Consider the following 27669-nt stretch of genomic DNA (forward strand, 5'->3'; position numbering starts at 1 on the left):
ATTTCTGTAGAATTCATACAGGATTATTTTTATTTCTTTTCTCTCTTTTTTTTTGCTTATTATTTGCTTATGTGCAGCCAAGGAGAGGCTGCAAAGGAAAAGGCCTGTGTCATAATTTTCATTCCATTTTGATATATTTGGAATGAAATTTGACTCATTATGTGACTAAATGCGTTTTATTCTACATGATTTATCGTCAGTATTGGGTCCATGTTTTTGAACAGTTTGTTGAGGATCGCCACCCATTAGTTGGTGCTACCATCATCAAACTTCAGTTTTCAAACCCATGGACAAAAAAGAATGGGTTCTGTTTCATGGAAAATAACCTATTCCCAAGATATAATCAAACAATGCAAAATATATTGATGTATTAATCATGCATTTGCATTAAGCAAAGTCGAACAAATGTGAATTTGTGCCAATATCAGTCTCTAAGAAACTTTTTCTACTTCTGAAACCAACCAAACGCTGAGGAGAAGAAAAGGAAACATAATTTTTATAGCGATATGGAATTTTAATACAAGGCCACTTGCATTTATATTAGCAAATGATGTCTCGTCTGTAATGGCTTCAAGGATATAATAATGCCTTTGGAAAAAGAAAAGCAAATAATGAGTATCTCAAAGAAATAGTTTACGCAAAAATGTTGTCTTTTACTCACCCTCGAATTGTTCCAATCCTCCATGAGTTTCTTTCTTCTGTTGAACACAAAATAAGATATTTTGAAGAATTTTGGGAATCACAATGGACGGTAGCCATTGACTTCCATAGTATTTTTTTTCCCATACTATGGAAGTCAGTAGCTACCGTCAACATTCTTCGAAATATCTTCTTTTGTGTTCACCAATGAAAAAAATGAGTAAATGATGACAGAATTTGCATTTTGAACTATCTCTTTAATAACACTCATGCGATTAAGATTGATCACTCAAAATGTATGCGCACATGCAAATCTGTACGCAGCGGTATAAAGATATTGTGTGGGTCAATATCTTCCATAGGTAGTGCACATGAAACCTTCATCATTAGCATACGAGCTCCACACTGTGTCAGTTGATTTTGTACAAACGAGTCAAAAACATCATCAAGTCAGTCTCACGTTCGGGATCTGTTGCTCAGAGACTGATAAAAATGTCTGCTCTTACAAATGACATTGTATGTATTTCTCTGAATATATTGTAGAATGTGTTTTTACGGTTCACAGTTTGACATAGTGTACACATACAGTATGCTTACGTGTATGTCAGCAGATACGCTTAATTTATTTATAATTGATTGGTTTTATACTCTAACTTAAGAAGAACAGCAGCAGTCTTATGTGGAAACTATTTTAAAGGACTTGAAAACTACGATGATCATGATTCACGATATCTCCTGTCTTGTTCTCTGTGAGGTTACTATCACTGTACAAAACTTGATGAATTATATTGGACCAAGGCATGGTTCATATCTAAAATAAATTACTCTATTTTTCAGTGTTTTTGTTGATGTCTTGCTTTGGCTTTTGAAGGTTCAGAAAAATGACTTTTTGCTGTTGTTGTCATTTTCTTAAGGAAAAATGTCCGTATAGTAAAATTTACCACATTTACCAAAGAATTGAAAAATATTTTTGAAAGTATATTACGCGTATTCAAAGCTGAATTGATTTGATAGAAAATACAGTAAAAACAACAATAGTGTGAAATATTATTACAATTTAAAATAAGTGCTTTATATTTGCATATATTTTCAAATTGTATTTATTTTTATGTAAAGCTGAATTTTCAGCACAATACTCCAGTCTTCAGAGTCACACGATCCTTCAAAAATCGTTATAATATGCTTTTCTGCTCAAGAAACATTTCCTATCATTTTCAATATGTAAAACAGTTGTGTTGCTAAATATTTTTGTCCGAAACCTTAATATTTTCAGAATTCTTAGATGAACAGAAGGTTTAAAGGAAATGCATTTATTTGAAATAGAAATCTTTTGTAACAATATAATAGTTGTTACTGTTACAAAGGATGTATTATATATAGTATATAATTATATATTTTTAAAACACAATAATGTAATTATTTTATTCTATGTACATTTTTGGCTATTATAGTTCTAGTACGTAACTAGGGTGTATATTTTATTCACATTTACTGCATGACTCTACTTGGTTTGACATTGAAAAGAAAAAAAAGAAAAATTCATAAAGAAGCGAGACGTTTCAGCAACTCTTGCCTCATTCCCCTGCAGATACAGTGGAGATAGATTTGGGCCAGATGAGAATGGGTAAGTGAGAGCTGAATCATTCAACATCTGAAGAAACTGAGCTTAGATGTGGGAGAGTTTGCCAGCATTGAGATAATCTCTTTATTCCAGGCTGGAAAGCATCGATCTGGACATCAGGGGCTAAGAGCAGAGATGTCACAAGAGAGATGAGAAATAATAACCCAGTAAAGGAGGAGAGACTAAGTTTATAGTGTGGCCTACACAGAAAAAACTATCAATAACCATGCATACAAACATTACAAGTATGCTTTATCAGTATAAGAAAATAAATCAACAAATATACAGTATAATGTTAAGGATTGTAATTACATGATGCAAGATTGTGACTTAACAGACTTTCTCAATGAGACTTCTAGTAATAATGTTCTGCTCCATTCATGTAATTTAACATTTGAATGGATGCATATTTTACTGTGTAACTGCCACTGATGGTTCAGGTTGAAAAACAAAAAACAGTGATATATGACCATACTGTTTGCCTGTTGAGAGCAGATAGTGATCTCACTGTTCAAACATGCCTTTCTTTTGTTCACACAGTGCCAGAGGCCTTGAACTGCAAGAGGATACTCCTCTTTAGGCACATGCATGAGGTGCAAATTACACATAATGGCCTTTTGCAAATTGACTTATGTGAATATACAAACAACAGTTAAACCCTGCGGGCACTGACTAGACCTTCAATGGCACAATGACTAACAATTGTTCCTCCAAGATCCCTATCAAGTTAACTGCCTTTCAAAGACACATCCAAAGACAAAGGCAGGGCCATTGGGAGGGCACAGTAACACCCTTTTTGCACGCAATAAGGACTGTTTAAGGATTAATTGTTAAAAAAATAAATTCAGCCGGACAGAAATTAATCTGAACAGGATGTTCATCTTTAATAGCTTTCCTAAAGCTCAGAACAATCTGAAACCATTTACAAAATAATGGCAATGCTCAAGTTTAATTATGGGGTAAATCGGATGTTAGCATGTCTAGGTCACATATTTTTAAAATAAAAAACGAATACTCTAAATATAGAAAACATTGTACAATTGTATACATATGTGTGTGTGTGTGTGTCTGTACACTTACATGTAACTATAAACAGTTTGTTAATGTTGTAAATTATATTAAATTGTAATTGTGAAGAAAACTAAGCACACACACACATGCTGAAATATAGCCCGGGGGATGTTTCATAAAACAAGTTTACCAAATAAGCTAGGCTTATTTCAGTTAGTCTGATTTCTTTTCACTTGATTTGGTTTCATAAAGCAAAATGTAACATAACCCAAACTCAGTCACTCTGGCAACTTATGCTGGAAACTAACCTGCTCCAGGGCAGGCTAACTGTCAGGCTAACACAACACAAATATTTGCTGTTTTCCATGGCGGATCAATTTGATCCGTGATCGACATTAAGGGCTGCATAAAAATAAGTGTGCATATCAAATTATCTTGACTCACTGAACCTGGATCGAATTAGTTAGATTTCCTGAAATTAAATTGTCATTTATGAAACTGCTTAAGTCCTGATTGATTTGTTAGGTTATTTCAAGTCAGGTTTTGGACTTTAAGCCCCACTTTTCTTATTGTCCTTTGTGAAACAGCCCCCACGTAAATGCTCTTGATCATTTTTTGTGAAATGTAACAAAACAGTGAAGTTGAAAATGGCAATACAGCCATTCTATAATAATATTCTATGTATCAATTGTGCGGTTTCTTTAAGAGCAGCGTGTATAGGGGCGTGCCTAATACAAAGAAGCGGCGTGTCTGTGGCGTGAAGGGGGCGGGGTTGAATTAATTATTGCACAGAGGGGTTTACAGCAGAGCTTGACACAGGAAGGATGCGGGCGGCTGTCTGTGTGTATTATCACTACTGAGAGATACATGTGTTACCTATAAAGAAACAACAGAAAAGAGCATATCAAACTCAAACAAACGGAAAGGCTATTTAATACATCCGGGGGATAAACCACAGGCTGCACAGTGCATGGATTACACCATTACAAACAGTAAGTTTCTAAGTTAATTTGAACACAATTAAAACATGAATGGGTAGCAATTATTTCAGCACTTTTGTGAACGTAAATTTGGTTAAAACAAGGTAAAATCAAATGTAGCCATTCGTGTTAGTAAAGTTAGCTATCCACTGATCTAGGTCAAAGTTTTTTTTGTTTAGTTTGTTGAGACAAACCACTCATTAGTTTGCACTGTAACGTTACCAGCATGAGACCTCCATCAGTCGTAAGCCATGGTCGAATAAGGGAGGGTCACCAGTCCCTTCCTGGAAAGCTGTTTATCATTATGAGAATAAATGGTTTTTCTTAAAATATAGAATTAAATAATGCAGCCGTTAAACATTTGCATAAAAACGTTTCCTTTCCGTTGATAGAAGCGCGTTCTGTGTGTTCATTGTTTATTTCTATGACGATCCGTCATCATCATCACTGCTCCACATGGTCAGCTGGGTCATTGTTCTTTATGCGCTCGTGCGCTTCACGCTACACTCGCGAGTCAGAGGCTCTTAAATATTGATTTTCTCCCTCTTGTTCCCTATCGAGAGCTCACATTTGCTCAATCAACACACGTCATTTGTGTTGCGACACCGTCACTTCTCGGTCACTGTGCTGATGTCCATGTGCATGACTGCTATGAAATATTGCCTGGGTATAATTGGCGCACAGCATGTGCACTATCTTTCTTTTGTTGTGAATTGAATGTAGGTTTACAAACGTTACTGAGAGAAACCACTAAGAGGTCTGTCACAAAGGGAAGATCCAGTGCAGGGGGATTGAGAATGGCAATGGTGCCCATGGCAAATGGATGGATGTAATGAACTTGAATGTCCTGACCTACATTGTAAAACCAATGTCTTAATCGAGGGAGTTAAAAGGTTAAATTTATGTTAAAAACATTTGGCTATAAGTGCAAGGATGTGTGTAGATTTACATACATACATACATACACACACACACACACTAAATACTAGCCTATATATTACAAGGTATTTAAAAAAAGAACTACTAACCATTACTAATAATATTAATATGATACTTTATTTGATAAAATAGCACAAAGCCAAACACCCACAATTGTTATAAAACTATACATTTTTCATTCCAAATTAAGACTGCAGTATTTAGATTCTTTCTATTTTTTTTAAATGTTAGTGGATCACGTAGATATTCATTTTCATATACAGAGTGCATATAAATCCACTGGAATCACTTTGAAATCAGAAGATTTAAAAAAAAATATAGCATTGTTTGATTAAAGATGTCACTTTGACCATATTTTGTTATTATGTAATGAAATTCATGAATCACAGATTGAAATCCTTCATAAAACATCTTATGCAGCTGAAGGAGATCTCTTATTAAATTTTCACATTAGAATCAACAGCTGTAATAGCTATAGTTTGTCGATGGTAACTATTGTTGTTACTGTGGTAAGTTACTTTAAAGGCCTCACCATCTGAATTCATGGTTGACTGGCATATGGAGCATCACTCAAGTGAGTCTAAAGGTCTGTGTTTACACACGTGTGTCCACACATGCCCAAGTGTACCAGTGGAGAAATGTGTTTGTTTAGTTAGAGAAGTTCAGCACTTGCTGGTCATTCTGGTACCCAGGTTAATGTGTTTCACATCACTCCCCTCTCAGTAAACCGACCGCCAGGAGCAGATGTACAAGTTTGTGTACACATTGCTCGCATATGTTTTCTTTCTGTTAGTTTGCTTGACATGACTTCCACTAATTTGTTGAGAAAATCTGTTCCTCAAACTTTTGGGAGAACAGTATCTCAATTTTACCTGTAGCCCATTTATATCAGAATAAGCAGAAGTGTGTGTGTGTTTACCTCTGGAAGTCAGTGCTGTTAGCACTTTTAGTGTTTTAGCTTTTTCATTTGCACTTGAATAGCATGCCATGAACCTCATTACTGTACTGTTCAACAGCTGCCCTGGGCATTTTTCAAAGTGTCTTAATTATGAGAACTTTTTTCAGCCTCAATGGCTTTGAATGCATGTACATTGCTAGTTTGTTCCATGTCTTCTATTTTTATAAAAAGCTAATGAATTAGATTCAATTTAGGATTTTGTAGTACATAACACCCTATTTTCAATAGACTGATTTCCTGGAGGGTGTTTTGGACTATTTAATTTGTTTCGGTTTGTTTTCTAATGGAAAAATAAGATCATATGGTGTTAAAAGGATGCTATTAGTTTCCCAGTAAAATAGCACAAGATATACAGTAAAAAGAAGACCATAGTATGTTTTCAAAGTGGCATTTGTCTCCGTGCTGTGTGTGAGCATGCCCTCAACCTTGACAGTTATGCATGTCTATGTGTGGCTGAATGTGTGTCCAGCCTTTTCACGTTTCAGGAAATTCCACATAAACTGTATTTTTCCGCAGAACAGGGAAGCTACGTCAAGCGTCGGAGGCTGAAAAATGGCTGAAAGCGATGTTAGTATGTACTGAATCATCATAGATGGGAATGAGATTAGGTGTAAAATAACATGCTTGATGAAACCAATTGCAGATGTAGATATCACATGAGGTTTATTTGACATGATACAGTGGACAGGGTAAATCTATTTGAATTCAACCTAATCCAAATCCACAATCATTCTCTCTGATCCACTGCCAGTTCACTGACCGCATTAAACTTTATGTAACCTCTCCAGAATCAGAATCTTGCACTGTTTAATTAGTGGCATTTGATAGGGGAAGCATCAGAATCTCATAATAAAGCCTAAATATAAAACTTCACCTTGTTACTTATCCTTCATCAGTTGTGCTATAGACATGATACCTCAAATCATGCAGCTTCCTGAGGGAACCACTCAGCTGTACATTAGATTTCTGGATGCCATAAGTCAAACAAGGTTAATTTTCTTGCTGGTCTTTTAAACCATTTAATTAGCTCAACTTTTCCAGTTGTTCCAGTCTCACTTGATGTAGTACATTAAGGATAAGTATTTTGTTTTTAAATATTTAGTCACAATTTCTACCCAATAAAATATTTTTTTGATTTGTGTAACTAGAAAACATATATATATATTCATTCTTAAAATGCTTATTGGTTTAAGGGATTATGGATTTTTTCAATTAAATACACAACTTTCCAGTTTTTGAAATCACACTTTTATAATTAGACTGCCTCACGTATCAAGGTTTTTCCAATGTGATGCAATTCCTGGTTCAAAACAAAACCAGCAGTTGAATTAATTAAAAAAAGTAGTTGTAAAATGTAGTCAGTTGTTTTATCTTCTTTTAATACCTGTTTTGGGATTTTACATTGTAAATGGTCATGCAATTGTGTACCTTGAAGTGTATTTTTAATCTTTGAAAATGTTTTTTTTTTTTTTTTGGTAACTTTTCAGCATATGGACCAGTACTCACTATTAACTAGTTGCTTATTAGCATGCCTATAAATAACATATTGGCTGTTTATTAGTACTTATAAAGCACATATTTTGCATGACCATATTCTAATCCTACCCAATACCTAAACTTAACAACTACCTTACTAACTATTAATAAGCAGCAAATTGGGGAGCCTGTCCTCCAACAAAAAACGACCATATAGGTCGTTTGTGCAAGCACCTTATTACGACCTATATTTACGTTTTAAAGTTAAGCGCCCTCTAGCGGGCGTAAAAATAATGACAGTATCGCGTTGCATCTGTCGTCATGAAATGACGTATAACGTCATTACCAATCAAAACGCACGTTTATTTAAATGCAATGTGTGGAGTTTTTACACCGATCTCACAGTAATTCGTACATATTTTACTAGGTGGCTTATTGTTCGAATGACCACACCTAACCCCACCCCTAAACCTAACCCTCACAGAAATCATGCTAAATTATGATTTATTGAGCATATACATTTTCGTGCACATCCGTTCCCTGGGATCGAACCCATGATAGCATGATTACCTATCAATGTATAGCGCAATAATCTACCAACTGAGCTACACGAGACGCAAATCAGAGCGCACATAAAAGAGTACAAAACATTAATATGAAAACGACCTTGTAGTATACGCTCTGATGGGTCGTATTTCAGGGATTTGGACAAACGACCTATACGGGCGTATTGGTTGGAGGACAGGTTGAAATTGGGAGTTTATGGAGGCAAAAATCAAGTCAAGTCACCTTTATTTATATAGCGCTTTAAACAAAAAGGATTGCGTCAAAGCAACCGAACAACATTCATTAGGAAAACAGTGTGTCAATAATGCAAAATGACAGTTAAAGGCAGTTCATCATTGAATTCAGTAATGTCATCATATCAGTTCAGTTTAAATAGTATCTGTGCAATCATTTGCAGTCAAGTCAACGATATCACTGTAAATGAAGTGACCACAACTACGCAAGCCAGAGGCGACAGTGGCAAGGAACCGAAACTCCATCGGTGACAGAATGGAGAAAAAACCTTGTGAGAAACCAGGCTCAGTCGTGGGGCCAGTTCTCCTCTGACCAGACGAAACCAGTAGTTCAATTCCAGGCTGCAGCAAAGTCAGATTGTGCAGAAGAATCATCTGTTTCCTGTGGTCTTGTCCTGGTGGTCGTCTGAGACAAGGTCTTTACAGGGGATCTGCATCTGGGGCTCTACTTGTCCTGGTCTCCGCTGTCTTTGTCTAGGGCTGTAGAGGTCCTTTCTAGGTGCTGATCCACCATCTGTTCTGGATACGTACTGGATCTGGTGGCTACGGTGATCTCGGAATAAGAGAGAAACGGACTAATATTAGCACAGATGCCATTCTTCTTATGATGTAGCAAGTACATAGCGTGTTATGGGAAGTGTTCCCGGTTCTGGTTTACCTAATTAATGCAGCCTAAAATTCCTTTAATGGATTTGGATATTAAAGCATATAGAAAAGTATAGTATGTTATGTGATGTCAGGTTAAAGAGATGGGTCTTTAATCTAGATTTAAACTGCAAGAGTGTGTCTGCCTCCCGAACAATGTTAGGTAGGTTATTCCAGAGTTTAGGCGCCAAATATGAAAAATATCTGCCGCCCGCCATTGATTTTGATATTCTAGGTATAATCAAATTGCCAGAGTTTTGAGAACGCAACATTCGTGGGGGATTATAATGTAACAAGAGTTCATTCAAGTACTGAGGTGCTAAACCATTCAGGGCTTTATAAGTAATAAGAAAGATTTAAAAATCTATACAATGTTTAATAGGGAGCCAGTGCAGTGTTGACAGGACCGGGCTAATATGGTCATACTACCTGGTTCTAGTAAGAACTCTAGCTGCTGCATTTTGGACTAGCTGGAGTTTGTTTACCAACCGTGCAGAACAACCACCCAATAAAGCATTACAATAATCTAACCTTGAGGTCATAAATGCATGGATTTACATTTCTGCATTTGACATTGAGAGCATAGGCCGTAATTTAGATATATTCTTTAGATATATATTTTCATAGTTAAAGCAAAAGTCATAGTTAAAGGTTTGTTAATAGCAAGTGTTGGATCTTAAAATAACACGTGACCACTTTTTCCATCAAAAACGGACATAATTGAGATATAAATTGTAATTTCCTTCCGTGATTTTAGCTCTCTTATTTGAACAGTGTGTTGGAAGGGGTGTGTCTGCTGTGAGACCTCAATGTAAACGGCCACTGCTATGATTGGCTATCATCTTTGCATATGAAATGAGCATTACATGTGGAACTCTTTCAGAAATTTTACTGTGTTTTTACTATAATACCAGGGGTGTGTTATGATTCCATAACATTAATTTTAAACGATTCTGGTCTAACTTTGCAAAGTAGGCTAACGCCATGTTGGTTATTGCTTACTTCTAGCTAGAAAGTTAAGCAGCTTCTACAAGGCTCGAAATTGCCAAAATATTTGTCGCATATGCTCCCGAAATTTAATCTGTGCGACCTAAAAATATATTTGTGAGTAACGTTATATGCGCGGAGCATATCTGCGAACTAATGACTCCTTTGAACCAATTCACTTTAATGAATGCTTAAATCTGATCTGGGTCGAGTTTCCCGATAAAGATGTATCTTAGCTCTGTAGAGCGCTCTCAAAGTGCAAGGTTATAAACGCTCGCCGCAATTCCACGCGCTTTTCTCGAAAACTTTACTTGACATGAACGCGTTCTACGTGCTACTTAAGAGTCGCTGTCCATTCGCGAAATTCGTGCTGAAATATGACCTATGGAATCGAATTCTGAACGTTCAACCTAATAATCGTCTTCTGTTGTGAATTAGCAATCATAGAAGTCTATAATAAAGCACTGACAAAATGGCTGAACAAAAACACAAAAAAAGATACCTTTCGAAAATATAGAGGTAAATAAAGATGTTATTTTTAATAGATGTAAAGGACACCATAGTAATAAGGAAAAACAAAACATCTGGGAGGACAAGAAATGCCCAATAAATGGCTACTTTTCGTGCACGTCAGCAGCAAGTTATTGACAGATTTTTTGGATTTCATCCCTATTTTGTCCAGTCTTTGAAGCATATTTCCCACATTACTCCTTTTATGATTTTTTTTTGTTCAATCATTTAAATTAGATGTGTATTTAAATTTTTCTTCCCTTTTTTTAATTATTTAATTTATAAATTCATTTAAACAAAAAACAAGTACAATATTTTTTATTAATTTATTATTATACTATATAAATTATGTCACTGTGTGCGTGTGGTGGGGGGGGGGGGGTTCCTGCTTTTTAGTCCTTTGTCGATCATAACTATGTAATAGCCACTAATTAGCTAATCATGAAAAGTGCTGACTACTGCATTATATTTAGAATTACTCAAGGAGAATTAAAGGTTGCAGCACACCCCTACAGCCAAACAGTCATGTTTACAGAGCATACTATGCAATGATCTCTGTATTGCAATATGATTTATGCAATCTTACAAATGCTTTCATCAGAAATAACACAGTGAAAACACTTGTTGAGCAATGTAAACTTTGTCACTGATTATAATGGATGATTTGGTAAAAAATGCAGGAATGACAACCACTGAACTGCAGACCTTAAAAAAACTGCAACAAAATACTCAATTTAAACTTTACTATATTTTGCCTAAACCTGTGGATTTTTACTGTTTGTATTCTTTTCATTTGGTTTCTTTCCTGCTTAAATGCAGTGTAATGACTTCATTAATTCAGTTGTATTTGCATTTGCCACACTCAGTGTGTCTAGTGTCTAGACGAAATCTGAACGCAAGTGTTCACAGGAGATGCATTTAAAATGCATATTAAGACCAGCTGTAAATGCTAATGCGTCTCTGCTGACCTACAAGCGACTCAGTTCCCTTTATCCACCTTGACCACCACCCCTGCCATCAGTTTCCATGTCTCACACACACAAGCGCAACTTTAACACTATATTTAACCACTTTTAGCAGCTTTTTTTCCATAAAAGGTATGTACTGATAAACCCAGTGACCTTTTTGGATAAACCTAAACAATGGTTCAGTTGGAAGATTTCGGCAGTGCTGGCCTGCAAGTGCAAGGTCTGACTGTTCCAGTGCAGTGATGCCTCTCTCTGCATCCGTTCTGTTTTAATCCAGTCATAAAATCGGAATTTACTGTATAACATGGAATTTCATGGAATTTGACATTTTTGATGAATAAATAGAAAACAGATCAGTACACTTAAAACAAATAATTTAAGATGAATTACTTGATGTACAGTATTCCCCAAATGACCTATCGGTAAGCCCCTCACCTGGAACACAGATGAGCCAATGGCAGTTGAATATCAGTTACACAAGCAGCGGAACTCAGACATCTTTAGGTTTCAGCGCCATAGAAAAACATTGGAAGACCAAAGCGCTCATCGGTTTGATGGTGTTTATGCTACAAAATGGAAAAATTATGTGCCTATGGTACTTGTAACACTGATTCCAGGTATATGAGGGAGCAACAGTAACTAAGGGGGGTGGGGCTTACCAATAGGTCAATTGTAAGTCACTTTGGATAAAAGCATCTGCTAAATGAATAAATGTAAATGTCAGTGTGTCCACACTTTTAACTGGTACTCTACTATAACATACACATAAAGAATATCGGCTGATATATTGATATCAGATTTTTTTACTCCCCAATATTGGCATCAGCCTCCAAAAAAAAACAATGTTGGTCGGGCTCTAGTTGTTACAATGTTGATACTATAAAAAGTTCCCTGGAAGTAGTAATATGGCATTGTTTGAGTATCTGAGTGTGGCTTTGTAACTCTTTTCTTTTTTCCATGACGTATCAACATAAAAGCAAAAAAAAAAAACACAGATCACCTCTCTGAGTGTCAAGGCAGCATTTCAGCTATTTAAAATGATGCCTTTCATGGATCCTATCACTGGATATTCCGGACATGATTTATGACTGCAGAGCATGTGTTTTTAAAGACACTTGTTGGCAGTAACATCACACCTGGTCAGGATGAGAGTGGTTGTAATGTTCACAGCTGGGTGTCAAATCTGCCTTTAGGTGAAATAGACTCTCATTAAAGTGAGGAGTGCAAAGGAAAGTTCTAATGCAGTGGGGGTGATCGCATTTGTGTTTGTGGCTTCATGTACTGTATATACGGATGCAAATCTAGATGAATTTGCATTATCGTTGAAGCATACCAAGGATGTAATTTAAGTCAAACAATGTAATTCAATGAATTCAATATTCTATGAAGCTGACATGATTTGTAAACATCTGCATCAAATTACACCTCTAAAGGTTTACATGCAATTAAGGGATTGACGTTGGTTTTATTAGTTGTACACATGTTGTATGCATAAAGTGTTTTTCACTTTGATTTACAGTAAGATGGATGCAATTTGTATGGAAACACAGTTGAACATAATGTAACTATATGAAGTTGTATGAAGTCAATCCTAAACGTCACTGGAGCACCAATAACAGTGGTGTTTATGGAGGCCTGCTGGGCTGTTTGTTTGTTTAGTGTGATGGGGAATTGAGTTTATGGTGTGTTTATGCTGTTACGGAAGGGCAGGGAGTTGATTTCAGTTGGGATGGGAGGGCGTGGACACTTTGCCCTTCCTGTCCATAACCCTCGTCTACAATCTCTATCTGTTTAACATCATTCTGTGGCTGCACCAGGAATCAACTGTGTTTCACTTTATAAGCCAGACTTCATGTTCTGGTTTGAAAGGGTTCTTTAAGGGTTAAGTACATATTCATTCTTTTACTCACAGCCCCTAAAGTTGAATGACTTGCTCGTTTAGCAAGTGCCAGTTTAAGATAAATGCATCCTGTTCACACAAAAATGATAACTATATATACATAAAAAATGTCCAAATCAGCAAATCATAACATTCTGTTTGTTATTAGCAGTTTTGTCGTCTGCCACTTTAAATGCTCAAGCTCTTGAAAGCAAGATTAATTTTGATTGAATGTCGATGTTTTTATTGTTCCTCAGATGAAAAATCATTCTGAAAATGATTCCAAAGAAACTGTTTCTCTTAGCTCCCTATTCTTATAGAATTTAAGCGATTATCAAAACTATAGTTACAAATATCATCCATATGAATAACTATACATATTCCTATTATTGTGTATAAATACATTAACAATGAATTTAATGTTATTACTTAAAGTTTGGCCTGGTCCTCTCACAAGTGTGTTTTGCAAACAAAACTTTGATATATAAGCAATACATATCAAATTATGTTTACAGGATCGATACAAAAAAGAACGAAGTGTATTTACTAAATAGTCAATTTAATGAAATCAAACTTTTAAAAGATACAAAGGCACTTAATAGCAAGTAAACACTTCATGAAGACTGAAGCACCAGTATTAAAATTGTTTCACACTGGTCTGTTGTTGTGGTTTCATCTATTTTAGGTTAACCAGACCCCAAACTGCACCTAAATACAAAATAAACTGTGGTTTTCTCTTCAAAGTGCCTCAGATGGTCACTTCCTGTGTGAATGAGTACTTGATGCCAGATAGTGAGTCTACATGAGGATACAGTTCTTACAGTCATTTGTTCTGTTAGCCGTGTGTGTGTTTGTCTGTCTGTCATCTGTCTGCCGGTGTTTTGGGAGCTGTATCAGAGGGCCGTCCTCTGTGAATATGCAGCTTTGAAAATATTTTACTTTGGAGCAGAATGAATATAGATGTGCTGACGTGATTATTCCTGCCAATAACAATGGATTGTGTGTGTAAACGGCAACATTTCTACTGTGTGAATAATCCTGTACTTGGCTTTATTGTTCTTTGCTCAAAAACAACGTCCAGAAAAAATACAGTGCAGTTAGTCTAGTGAAAATCATTGCATAGTTATTTTAGGATTGTACATTTATATCAAGTACTTTGTTTTGTCCCCACCATTTGAAGACGCATTAAAATTAAAGTCAAGATGATGGATTTGGAGAGACTGACGACAAAGAAGGAAAGGAATAAAGAAAAATATAAACACAATTATATGACAATAAAAAAATAACTAAATCTAATTCTGAAAATTTAAGAATTTAAGAATACAAATAAATATAAATGGAATAAATATGAAAAAAGATGTAAATAAATATGAAAATGTGTTAGATATATAAATTTAAATATAAGAACAAAAATAAATAAATATATATGTAAAAAACAAGGAATAAAATATACATATTAAATGTATTAAATATAAAACAAATATGCTTTAATGTAAATATAAAAACGTATAATATAAAAAAATAAATGCATATGAAGATAAATAAGCATTGAAAAATAAGAAATAAAAAAACATAAATAACCATGAAAATAAGAAATAAAAAAACATAAATAACCATGAAAATACATTAAATATAAAAATAAATATAAATCAAAATATTAAAATGAAAATAAATATCAAAACAAAAATAACACAAAATACTGAGAAATGCAAATGTAAAACATAAACATTTATTAAATATTAAATAATAAGAGATAAAAATATAAATAAATATGAAAATGTATTAAATTTAGAAATTAATACAAATAAATATAAAATAGTATTACTAAAATAGTTGAAGCACCTAAATTATAATAATTTGAAATTATTTAATTCTGTTTTGAGTTGAAAAGACAATGTAACGCTTTGAAGTTTGTTGCATATTTTGCATATTCATTCGACTCATCATTTTGATTGTATCATTAAAAATTGCTCATAAATTCCAAAAAATATTCAGTCACTTCATAAATAAGGTTACAACTCCTCTCATTCTCACAAGCTAGTATGGTCAAATCTTGGCACTCATTTTCTCAGACAGAGAGAGATTCTGTGCTGAAGTCTCATCACTCTTGCTTTTCTCCTCCAGTTACAATCGCCTCTGGTCCCTTCTGTGACATACAACTACAGCAGACATCTTTCAGTCTGACTGTAGCACATTTATAATGGTACATGGCAAGGCAAGACACCATTTTTAGTTGCAGCCAATATGTTTACATCATCTAAATCACCACAAAGCAATCAAGATATTGACACCCAAGATAATGCCGGCTTGGACCTTTTGACTGATCTGTTTGAAAGCCCCCTCCTGACTGTTGTCATGCTGTTTTGGCTCTGTATAAGAGGCCTGCCACATCCAGCCCAGTAGCCTTTGTGAGCAAATGCAGATGACACCTCAGGGAAGGAGGCATCATGCTGAGCTGTTGCACAATGTGTGACGGGAGGAAGAGAAGTTAACGAGGGACCATTGTGTGAAGATTATTTTATCTCAGGTGAATAATATTTACTCGGCCTTCCCCTCATCCTTTCGGCATGCAGCTTCAGATCTCTACTAGTAATGGCAGGCTTAGCATTATCTAAGGCCTGTTTGAGCAGCATTAATAGATTAGCTGGCTTCTCAGAGCTGGTTTGATTTGGTTTTTAGGGTTATCGGCATGTGGGTGGACAAATGGGCTGAGAAGATGCTGTAGGTGCTTAGGTAATTGAATCAGCTCTGGTCAATATCTGCTCTCCAAATCAAATATTTAGGCTATTTCTGGTTCCACAGATGGAAGATGTTTCACGGGCGCTTGACACTTACATCAAAATCCGTAACTGTGCTGCTGCAATTAAAAACTGTCAGATGTTGATGTTTTCAACACTCTCTTTAAAGGTCTGTTCACATTACAGGGCATGAAAACAGAACACAAGAAAAGCTGAAAATAAGTTTTTTTGTTTTTTATCTTCTGTGTGGGAATCTTGGTCTCACTGCTTTAAAGTGAGTGTATTTAATATATATATAAATATATATATATATTTTTTTTTTTTTCAGTGCGGTTTTACATTTATTTATATGGTAATGCTTTTTTGCATAACGACTTGCATTGTATTCATGTTAATTGTATTCAAGTCAATTGAAAATAGTTTTAATGTAAAGTTTTCTATCTAATATGTCACGATCATCAGCTGGAGTCCCCATGAACTCCTATAGAGGGCACTCCACTCAGTACCCTGGCATCTTGCATTCCCATTTTCGAACTCCAATTCCCATCCTGCCTCATACCTGGGACTGATTGCGCGCACACACACACACACACACACACACACACACACCTGCATCTAATTACTTACACCTGCAGCTAATATACACATGCATATAAGCAGCACAGTCATGACAGCTCACTGCAAAGTCTTGTTTAGTTCTGTCTGGCATTTCCAAGCATTTTCCCTGTGTTTGTTCTCTCTGTGTCTGACTTTCTGTAGCATGGAGTCGGAGGCGTTTGGATCCATATGCAGTATGTTTAATAAGAATGGTCAGACAGGCAGAATTCAGGTTAACAGCATCAAGTGTGTCAAGGGATATCCAGAAACAAAAAAACAATACCAGGCAGAGGTCGGGGCAGGCGGCAGAGTATCACAGGAGGTATATACAACATAAAGTCAGACACGGAAAGAACAAACAAAGGAAAAACGCTCAGAAATGCCAGACAGAACTAAACAAGACTTTGCAATGTTAGTGTGGATGAGTGCAACCTTTATAGTGTCACTGAGTGGAAACAGGCGTGGTTCAATAATGAGTTCCTAGGCAGGGGTTTATGGGAAATGAAGTCCAGGTGTATGTGTCGTGTGAAAGTCTGTGTGGTGAATAGACGGATGTGCAGTGACCGGATCATGACATAATATTTATATTTTTAACTTTATTTCAATAATAATAATAAAGAAAAAGCTTGTTTTAGTTGTAGTAAGCAATATCAACTTGTGAACCAAATCTTTTTAGACCATCTTGAGTGCCCCCCCCCCCCCCCCCACATAAAATTTTGATGCAAATAGGCCTTTAACACCAGTTTCTGTAGGGTTTGTATTTAAAACACTGCTTTGTATAGTGTCCTTGTCACACGTTCATGCATTTAGCTACAATACTAATAACAGTATTTTATGCATAATAAGTAAATGAGTCTATTATTTCACTTTATGATGCAAACTCCATTAAATATGTGCAAATTCTACTGTAAAGGCAACTAAACATATTACAACTAAACTGACACTAAACCAAAGTCTATTCTTAACCATAGTAAGTATTTTTAATCAAGATGACTCCGTACTTGTATATAATTGCACTGTAACAAGGACACCTTCAAATTAATCAAAGCCATTAGTTATTTACCAGTCTTGGTGTCCCTTGCTGTGTAAAGATCTGTGATAATGTAAGGTAGCTTGTACCATATGGGTCTCTGTTAGCATGGCTCCGGGGTCACGAGGGCCTCTGTCAAGGTCACTGGCTCTTAATGGACCCAGGCAGACGGATCTGTCCCAGCTGGATGCACACACCTCATCGCATCGCGTCGCATCGCCGCTAACAGATTTATGTCCAGTAGGAATCACTACTCACTTCTAGAGATCTATTCACTCAATAATTAATGAACTGAGTGACTTGCAGTTCATTCCGTTTACTACTGCAAGGTGATGCAAGTATATAAGTTTTTTTTTTTTTTTGCAGGCCTTTCACAGCATAGTGACACTATAATTGAATTAAAGCAAAATGAGTCTATCTTTTCTGCTTCAACTGTAGTCTTTTTTTTTAAAGTAGGTATGAGGATTCTGGTATTGAGCAGAATGCATGTGATCAATTATTTATGGTTAAGATGTATAATAAAAGAAGACGGCTCACATGGCTCTGGGTGCCTCTGCTCATGCAGGCAAAGAAAAACTTCCACGGATCAACAGTAGATCATTCACTGTCTGAGTGCTAGGATGCACTCAGCACTTTTGTTTGATTCCCACAGAGACACTTGCTCACAGAGAGTGAGCTTTCTGTTTGTCCACTGCAAAGACCAAAGACAACTTGAAGTGCATGTGACACGCCAGTGTGCTTCAGACTTAAACAGCATGTTTTCTTAATGTTGTCATTAAACGAGACTAATTTACCCATTCTTCACGTTTAGATGTGAAGTATGTAATTTCTGAAAAACTAAAGGCAGCCGGCCTCCAAGCAGGGCAAAGGTTAGCAGGCTAGTATGGCCGACTATAAAATATTTTCTATAAAAACTTTAATTCCCTGGCAGTGGCAAATAGCTTTGGTTACATTAATGTTATAGGTAGAAATTTACAATAAATATTTCAACTGCTACCATGTAAAAGGAATACTGCTGTAAAAAAAGCACCTTATTTGTTTAGAGTTTGCAAACTTTTGTTCACATAGCATTGCTTTTAAATGTAAATGTGCACAATGAACTACTTTTTAATTCATTATTGAATTTTGTGGATAATGCGATTTATCACGATGCCAAGGCTGCCAAGTTGCGCACTGCGTACTTTCAACGGAAAAGGAATTCATATATTTGATTTTATTTTTGTGTAGGGTCGACCTAGAGTTTGCATTTCTGATTTGCTGCTAGTGGGGCAGAAATACACACTTTCTTCTTTTTTTAATTTATGAATTTATTTGTTGCTCGCTCTGAGATGCTTGTTGAAACCGAAGTCATCGCGAGTGCATTGTGTGTATGTTTTTCTATGAGATTTGCTAATCCTCCTAAACTCACACAGGGGTCAGAGGTTAGTATCTATAGGGTCGCAGGGATGTAGAGGAGGAGGAGCTGATAGTTGGAGAGAGGGAGATGTGTTTAGTCTGTACAGAGGAAGTCCAACTGCATCATGAACATGCTATGAACTGCATTACTATCACAGACGTTGTAAGGGTATTTGGAAAGTCACTCACCCCCTCAGAGGCCTGTTGTTTCCCACGCTGCCTTCCCATGCTCCCCGTACTTACTTCATATTTGCACGTCTATAAATAAAGCTCCTCCCAACCAGAAGCGTTTGATAAACTGGTCCAGAGATGCACATGGACTGCTGTTAACCAAAGGTTGGTAGCCTTTCCCGCAATATGTGCTAATAGAGCATAGTAGGACACTATTGGAAAAATTAAGATTACAGTGTGTCTATATAGAAGTGTTGTGCCAGAAATATATTTTATTCAAATTAGAACTATGTGAGTACTTCAACAATGAATGTTACATTTCAGTAATTCAATACATTTCATGTCATACACAAAATCGAGCTTGCTTAGCTAGCTAGACTTCTGTGTGTGTGTGTGTGTGTGTGTGTGTGTGTGTTGAAATACTTGTGTATGCTTGGGGCTTTGGTGTATGTGGTACAGGACAAAAATGGAGTGGAATTGTGTGTGGAGGGGATTTAGGGCTTCATGTCTTTCATCTACTGCTTGTTTTTCTTCCAGCTCATGCCACCCAGTTGCAACACCTCATATAAACACTGCTGTCTTTGTCCAGAATGCTGTGAACTGTTGTTCTGCATTGTAATTTGTGTCGTAACTGAATAATTTTGCATATTGATTACTCATTATCCCCTTTTGGCCTTCTGTTTGTGCCCTTTTTATGGGAAGCAATTTGTTAGTCTTATTAGACTTCCATATTTCTATTTAAAAATTTCTATTTAGGTTATTTTCAAATTAGTGGGGAAAAACAGACTATGCCCCTTTTGGGAAATGCTAATCATTATATATAAAGTTTTTTTTTTCTTGGTTGTGGTGGGGGGGAAACATTGTAGCTAGCTGTATAAAAGAACAACTTTAAGCAGAAGCTAACCAATTGCATTGCATCGGCAGAGATCTGAACTAACACACATGGGTAAGTGGTAACCTACTATGGCTAACATGATTTATCTGTGCTTATGAGTTTGGACTATTAGATTAATGTTTAGATAGTTTGTTATGATCAATATATACAAAATATATATACAAAACGTTTATGCACTACTAGGGAGTTTTTTCATATTAATACTTGCATCAGAAATGATGTATTAAATGCAGTGACTGTAATTTTTCTTCATAAATGCTATTTTCTATTTCTATTTATCATACAATCTGGGAAAAAAATCAATTTCAAACATTGATGATATTAATAATCATAATAATGTTTTTTGAGTAGCAAATCAGCATATTAGAATGATTTCTGAAGGATCATGTGACATTGAAGACTTGAGTAAGGATGCTGAAAATGTTGCTTTGTATCGCAAATTACATTTTATAATATATTTAAATAGAAAAACAGTTATTTTAAATGTTGTAATAATATTTTACAATATTACAGTTTTTACTGTATTTTTGATCAAGTAAATTCAACCTTGCATGAAATTTCTGTCAAAGAAATTAAAATATTTAATGACCCCCTGTTTTTTTTTGTTGAATTTTACTTAAACATTTGTACATTTATTTTTGGACAGTGTAGGACAGCTGTAAAAGTGTCAGGAAGCAAAGTGGGAGGGGGGTGGAATTGGGAAAGGTCCTCAAGCTTGGATTCAAACTCAGGACGGCACGCTATATGTTAGCTAACTGGCCATCAGTGGCTATCAGTGCTGACCTGACCCCAAACCTTTGAACAGTAGTGAATGATAAATATATACAGTTTTTTGTTTTGTTCTGTCTAAATTGTTTACATTAGACATTTCAGAATTTACAAGATTCAGGTTTAAATAATTTATTGTTCTCGTTTTCTCTCTGTATTTTTTGCTTCTGGACTTGTCTACAAACCTGGCAACGGCAGATATCAATAGCTCTTGTATGATGCATCTCTGTAGTACCGGAAGTAAGTTACCGACTCCCGAGTATATTCGTTACCCGCAGCTGCATTCAGTCGCTTCCATGTTAGCGCAGGGCTTCAGACTGTAGCCGAATATATACCAGTGTATGTGAATATTAAACTGCAAAATACTATTTAAATATTACTCCTGCAAATTCTACATCTCTGTGGGTGATGGGCACAGATCCGCGGGAGCTCGCTGTTTTGTAGTCTCTGCCGTGTGTCACTATCTGAGGACACAAACGCATAAACCGTCACTTCATGAGAATTTACCGCTTCATTTGAGAAAACTGTCATATCATACACATAGACACTCAACGATCTTCATGGCAACCCGTCAAAATAAATGTTCGGTTTAACGTGAGTAAATTAAGCTACTGTTGTAGCCTACAGTAGATTTAGCTATGTCTCTAATAATAATACGTCTCTATTAATAATAATAATTATGCCTAGACGGTTGCTTGTTTTTTACTTGTTTTGTTGTAAAGAGATTAACTGATTAATATATAATTTTTTATATTCCTAGACTTATTGCAGTTTTTTTATACAGTTATATTGTAAAACTGAAATACCTTTTTTTAGTTTGCGGTGTTAGATTTTTGGCTGAATTTGAAGTTCTTTTTCGCTTAAGAAAATAAATAATATTAGTCAAATTCATCTCAGATAATAAAAATACTGTAATAAATACAGTAGTTCTCCATGTATTTGTTCATGTTTTATTAAGGGATAAGTCTGAAGCAAACCATAAAATAATTCTAGCAATTTACACAGGGCTAGTAGTATATACAGCTGTATTTTCAGATACACACCCAGGTATCGGATCAGTACTCGGTTTCGGCCGATATCCTGGGCCCAGGTATCGGAATCTGTATCGGGAAGAGAAAAAGGGTATCGGAACATCTCTATTTTCAGGTGGGCTCGTCGTCCCCTACTCAAGGCATCCATGAAATGATGTCATGGAAACGGGTGTGCACAGCGGAGAGCCGCAGGACTCCTTCTCTCATTGGCTGAGCCTGAGCCTTGTCCGCGCTCTCTTGACTCCAGGGAGGGTGCTGGCTGCATGTGTTCAGTCAGTCTCTAACAGACACAATAGAAGATTTTCATTATTCTTTATTTAACCAGTGATTTCTGATATTCAGTGGTTCTGAGACATGGTATGTAATTTGTTCTGTGTAATTAATCTTTAATGCCAAAGAGAGTGATAATACTATTCTAGTCATTGAGGTTGTGCATAATTGATCAAATCATTGTATGTAATTTTAGGTTTTTAATTTAGTCATTAACCATGCAGATATATTTTGATCAGCGAACAGTAGAGTTTGAGAGAAACTGCTTGGTTAATGCTAAAAGGAGGAAAATGCATGCATGCTGACAGGAAATGCTAACATCTGTTTGTGTGCGGAGGGGTGTTGCTATAGAGACACAGGCAGGTAAGGACATTGAGGAAGTGCAGACGAAGCTGGTAGAGGAAGATTCTGCCAGAAAGAAGTCATGAGTTGGACACCTCTTGCTGTTTGTTTTCAAAGAAAAGACTGTATGAATATTACAGTAGATCAGTGACAGGAAAGACACATCTCTCACACTTAGTGTTAATTTACAGACCTGGGAGTAATGCCACAAGACTCTCCGGTGAGGGTAAGCATTTTATTCTTTCAAAGTTAGGTGAGCGTGTTGTTGTGTTTCGAGTCTGAGGTTTGCACTTGTTTGCCTTTTGTGTAAATGTGTTCACACTTAATTTAATGTTAATTGTGGTTGTCCCTGATTCATTCAGAGAGTAAAGGTGAAGTGTAAAGTCGAGTGAAATAATGTTACCTGAGCCATCAATAGGGTCATGGCTTACCACGTTCCTGTCTTTGCCATTTATACAGTCATGGATGATTACAGAGGAAGTAGCTGTCACTTGCTTAACAGTCTTATCTAGTGCAGAGCAATGGTGTTTGATGAGATGATATTCCAGACTAAGTATCAGTGGCAGCTGGTCGCAATTTGTGACGATGTACTTGTTTATTCTTGTAGGATCAATAACATGTTTTTAGTTAATTCCCATTTATTTGAGAATTTCCTATTTCAAAAAAGTTGTAAAAATTGAAATGTTAAAGTGGACATATTCATTTACACTTATGTACGGTTTTCTGATCGCGCACATTGAAACAAGCGCACAGAAAGTGGCTGTCACACGGCATGTGAGTAATAAACTCGTTTTCTTTCCTGTCTTATTGCGCTTAAACTGTCAAATACACACACAAATTTATAGTTAAAAACACACAGGTTACAAAAACAGTTATGTAGGTGAAACAGCTGGGTAAGAAACTGCATGTTTATATTAGATCTGTGTGGCAGCAGTTTAATATTCAGTAAATAAATCAATAAATTCACTGCCCTCGTCTCCTCTAAGGGTGGGACTCTCAATAGTGTTATGTCTTCAAGAGTGCAGCCATAGACAGAACGGTTAGCACACTTTGACTGAACTTTTGACATGCCGAAACACACCGTTGTCACTTGCAAAAACATAATGGTGGTGCCATGGGTGGAAACTTGCAGATAAAAGGACAGTTATATTATAATAAGATCCCTTTATCACATCATGGGAGGAGAGAAATCTGAGTGAGTCATTTTTTCACAACCTTGCAGAGAAAGGCTTACCAAAAACAATTTACTGAGTTGTTCTTTTTCACATTTTCTGGGTTGGTAGATGCACTGGAGATCTGATTATAGCACTTACCAAAGAAAAAGTCACCTTTAATGATCCCAATGACCATTTTTATTTTGGGTAAAATATAGTTTGTGGCAGGTTTCATAAAATTCATCTTATAAGGATATTACTCATGACACCATAAGTATTTCACTAAGTAGTTAAACTCTCAACTAAGTTATTTTATCAATCTCTGCTTATCTTTTAATGACTGAAACTCCAGCTGCCTGATCACAAGAATCTTGACCCTTACCTCATCTGAATGCCAGAAACACTTCTGGAGTTTAGCTCAGGGAAAAGAATGACACTGCAGCTTCGGCTGGTATTCTGGCCAGACACATTGACAACACATCCTGGAACTGCCTGTGTTCTGCCTGGACTGCCAATTTCTTCTGTCTGTATTGATCTCACATGCAGAAATTCAAACAACACAGCACTATAATTAACTTAACTCCTTGGCTTTGCACTGTGGTTTTGCTTAGTCAAATTGTCATCTCCAGTTAACTATAAAAGTTGATTTTAATCTGGTTTGTTCCCAATTGCAGATTATCTCCTGTTTGGCAACTGAAGTGACTGCCATCAAGACTGGACAGAGTCGGGCTGAATCTGAGCAATATCTGGTTGAACCAGGAACCTCTTAGGACTCGTTAGAAGAAAACCAATTATTCTTGAAACCACAACAGCACCAGTCAAACGAAGATGCCCATCTTAAAGCAGCTGGTGTCGGGGTCTCAGACCAAACGGCGCTCTCGTATGGACCTCACTACTGAGATGATCAGCGCTCCCTTGGGTGACTTCCGGCACACTATGCATGTAGGGCGCAGCGGGGAAGCTTTTGGAGACACCTCTTTCCTCAGCACTCGATCTGGAGAGCCATCCAAAGAAGTCCACACCCATCCTCGCTCTCCAAGACCGGGACTGTTGTCTCGTACCTTCCGGAGCAGCAAGCGCTCTCAGTCGGTCACTAGAGTAGACCAGCGAGACAATAACCTCCATCCTCCCAGCGAGTCACCTACCTTTGTGAAGAATGCCATGTCCTTGCCCTTTCTGAACAATGAAGAAGGACAGGAGGCGGACAAGAGGGTGCTCAAGAGCTTGACCTCCAGCCCCTCCAATGGGGCCTCTGCTGAAGCATTGGACTTGGAGTTACATGAGAAGCATTTTGGGGTGTTGACCGACCTACGACCTTCCCCGTCTTACAACGGGGGAGGGTTGAAGAAAGCTGAATCTGTGATGTCATTCCATGTTGATCTTGGGCCCTCGATGCTGGGGGACATTCTAGGGGTCATGGAGAAGGAAGATGACGACCAGGGGTTTGAAGAAGGCAAGAGCAGCGAGGGACATGCATCTCCTCTTCACTTCAACCTGGGAGGAGTGGAAATGGATGAGGAAATGAGGGAGGTTGTTGTGAAAGAAGAGGAACCAGAGGCGTTAGTTGCTCACAACGAGGGTCCCATGAGGGCTCCCAGCTCTGTTGACTTGGAGATACAGAGTGAAGGCACCAGCACCCCAGAACCACACCACAAACACCTGCATCACCTCGACAGCTGCTCAGTTTCCAGCTCAGGTTCAGCTGCCTTGGAGGAGAAACCAACCAGTGAGCCTTACGAGGAAGATATTCGAGTTACCAATAACATCTGCAACCCAGACAATGAACCAGCCTTCTCCTCCTTCATGGAAGATGAGGATGATGAGATCCATGTATGAAACCCTATCAGTAAACCTTTCTGGGGATGGAGAGATGAATATCTAAGACTAGAATTTAACAATGTGTAAAGAGGAGAAATGCAGTGTAGATGTATGCACGTCAAAGCTCGTGTCCCAGGTTCCTGTGTCCCTGTAGAGATAAGTTGGGGAGAATGCATTAGCTCAGACACCAAAGTCATCTGTCACACTACTGACCCATGCTAAGATGAGAAGCTGGATGTGTTGAGTCCAAAAGATACCTGCTACAAGTTCCACTGATAGCTCTACTAAAGGAAAGACATGCATAGGGGATACATACATCACCAAAACCGTAAACGGATTGCGCAAGCAGATGCTGTTTTAAGCCATTTTCCCATAGTCCCATGCAGGGTTCCCACAGTTGTAAAATGAAAATATCAGGGATTTTGAAAAGAAATTCAAGACCATGGATTCTTTCCAAGTTATTCTCAGCTCCAAAATACTTTGTTTGTGAACAATTGTGTTTTGTATTCTCAAAGAAATTGTAAAAAAAAAAAAAAAAAGCAACTCACAAGCAACTGGAATGCTCTTGTAAATTCATTGGTCAAAATATGTGGGAACCCTGCCCATGACTTGGTGCCTAAAGATAATTGTTCTTTTGATTTAGAGCACTAGAGTATTCAAGTAAATAATATGATTTGTTCAGTGATATAATGAGTGAGACAAATACTTTATCTCTAGATTACATATAATTCATTTTAAGAGCTACTGTGAAGCTCAGGAAACGTCCTTGTGCAGTTGATTACACACTGCACTGAGCTCGAATACTGACGATTTGAAGGTGGTGGAAGTTTGAAAACCTCTCCAGAGACTGATCATAGTCCACTTTTGGGAAGAGTGGCAATGGGTGTCCCTCCATCAGATCTAATTTTTCAGTCTGTACGTGTTTTGCATAGTAGTTGTTTGCTAAGTATCTTGCATATCTCACCACTTCCTTCCTGCACTTCATGGCGTGCGAGGGGAACTACTGGTGTTTATTGCTGGAGTTTTTGATCAGTTTGATTGTCGCCGTCATTTAAACATTTAAACCATTGGTAAAACAATATGTGTCATGTCAAGCACAACTAAAAAGTCAGTTGTTAAGTCACGTCTTCTAGTAAACATGAACATGTCGGCTTTATTAATTGTGTTAACTCTGACATTAGCAAGTTATGGCACTGGCATTGCTCCTCAGTAAATTCACTGGGGTGCTTTAATACACTTATGAGCAAAGACACTAATAATCTATGTTTCTGTTTGATCTTTTGACTTTTTCATTGTGTACATATGTCTACATACAGTATAGCAGATGATCATGACTAAAATGAGGCCTTTATTACTGCAGACCTTCATGTGTAAATTAACATCAGTAGTCTGCAAGATTACAGTCTCTGAATTCGACATCAAGACTACAGTAAGACGAGACTTACCGGGAATTCTCAGCTGCTTCACAATTGGGGTCACATCAGCCTTAAGCAGAAAAGTGCCAAATCTAATCTAGCATGTACTGCCTAGTAAGCCTGACCTTTGAATATCATTTAACATGGTGAATAAATTGGGCTTTGCCTTAATCTACCATTTCAGATATGGGCCAAATGATCCATCTTGATTTGATTACTGTAAAAAGAAATGCTTAGTAAGAATTTACCTAATTTGCTTCAAGATAAACCTCAGGGAGAGAGAAAAAGACACGAGGTTAGCATTCTGTTTAATTTGCATAGCCTTGTGCTAGCAGTCCATTTTAAATTCAGCAAGATAAAAACAAGCAAAAAAAAAGAGAAGTCTGTTTATATTTGAAATTGTGTGGCTGTGTGTGAGGTGGATTAAGCAAAGTTTATCTTCATGTTTTCCCTCTATGTGATAACGGTGATGTTTGTCTTTCCTATCTTTGCTACAATTTCGAGGTTATAACTGCTATATTTTTAAATAAAAGAAAAAGTCCACAAAAGTGTCTTTTCTTCATTTCAGAAATGTTTTCAGTGTAACATTAGGCTATTTCATGATGTATTATTGTGTAAGATCCCTAAAAGGC

The 27669-nt window shown here is 36.8% G+C and overlaps 1 protein-coding gene across 2 annotated transcripts; it reads left to right on the forward strand.

The window, feature by feature from the left end:
- The first annotated feature begins 4063 nt into the window (after window positions 1-4063).
- Window positions 4064-27669, forward strand: LOC132151575 (cdc42 effector protein 4-like). Of its 2 annotated transcripts, none has more exons than XM_059559785.1 (2): window positions 4064-4263; window positions 24479-27669. In XM_059559785.1, the coding sequence occupies exon 2, from the start codon at window positions 24633-24635 to the stop codon at window positions 25638-25640; it is 1008 nt and encodes a 335-aa protein (XP_059415768.1). In that variant the 5' UTR covers window positions 4064-4263; window positions 24479-24632; the 3' UTR covers window positions 25641-27669. The 2 variants fall into 2 exon arrangements, with proteins under 2 accessions (XP_059415768.1, XP_059415777.1); XM_059559794.1 differs by lacking the exon at window positions 4064-4263 and adding an exon at window positions 15805-15940.

Source organism: Carassius carassius, chromosome 1 (assembly GCF_963082965.1).
Source record: "Carassius carassius chromosome 1, fCarCar2.1, whole genome shotgun sequence".
NCBI lineage: Eukaryota > Metazoa > Chordata > Actinopteri > Cypriniformes > Cyprinidae > Carassius > Carassius carassius.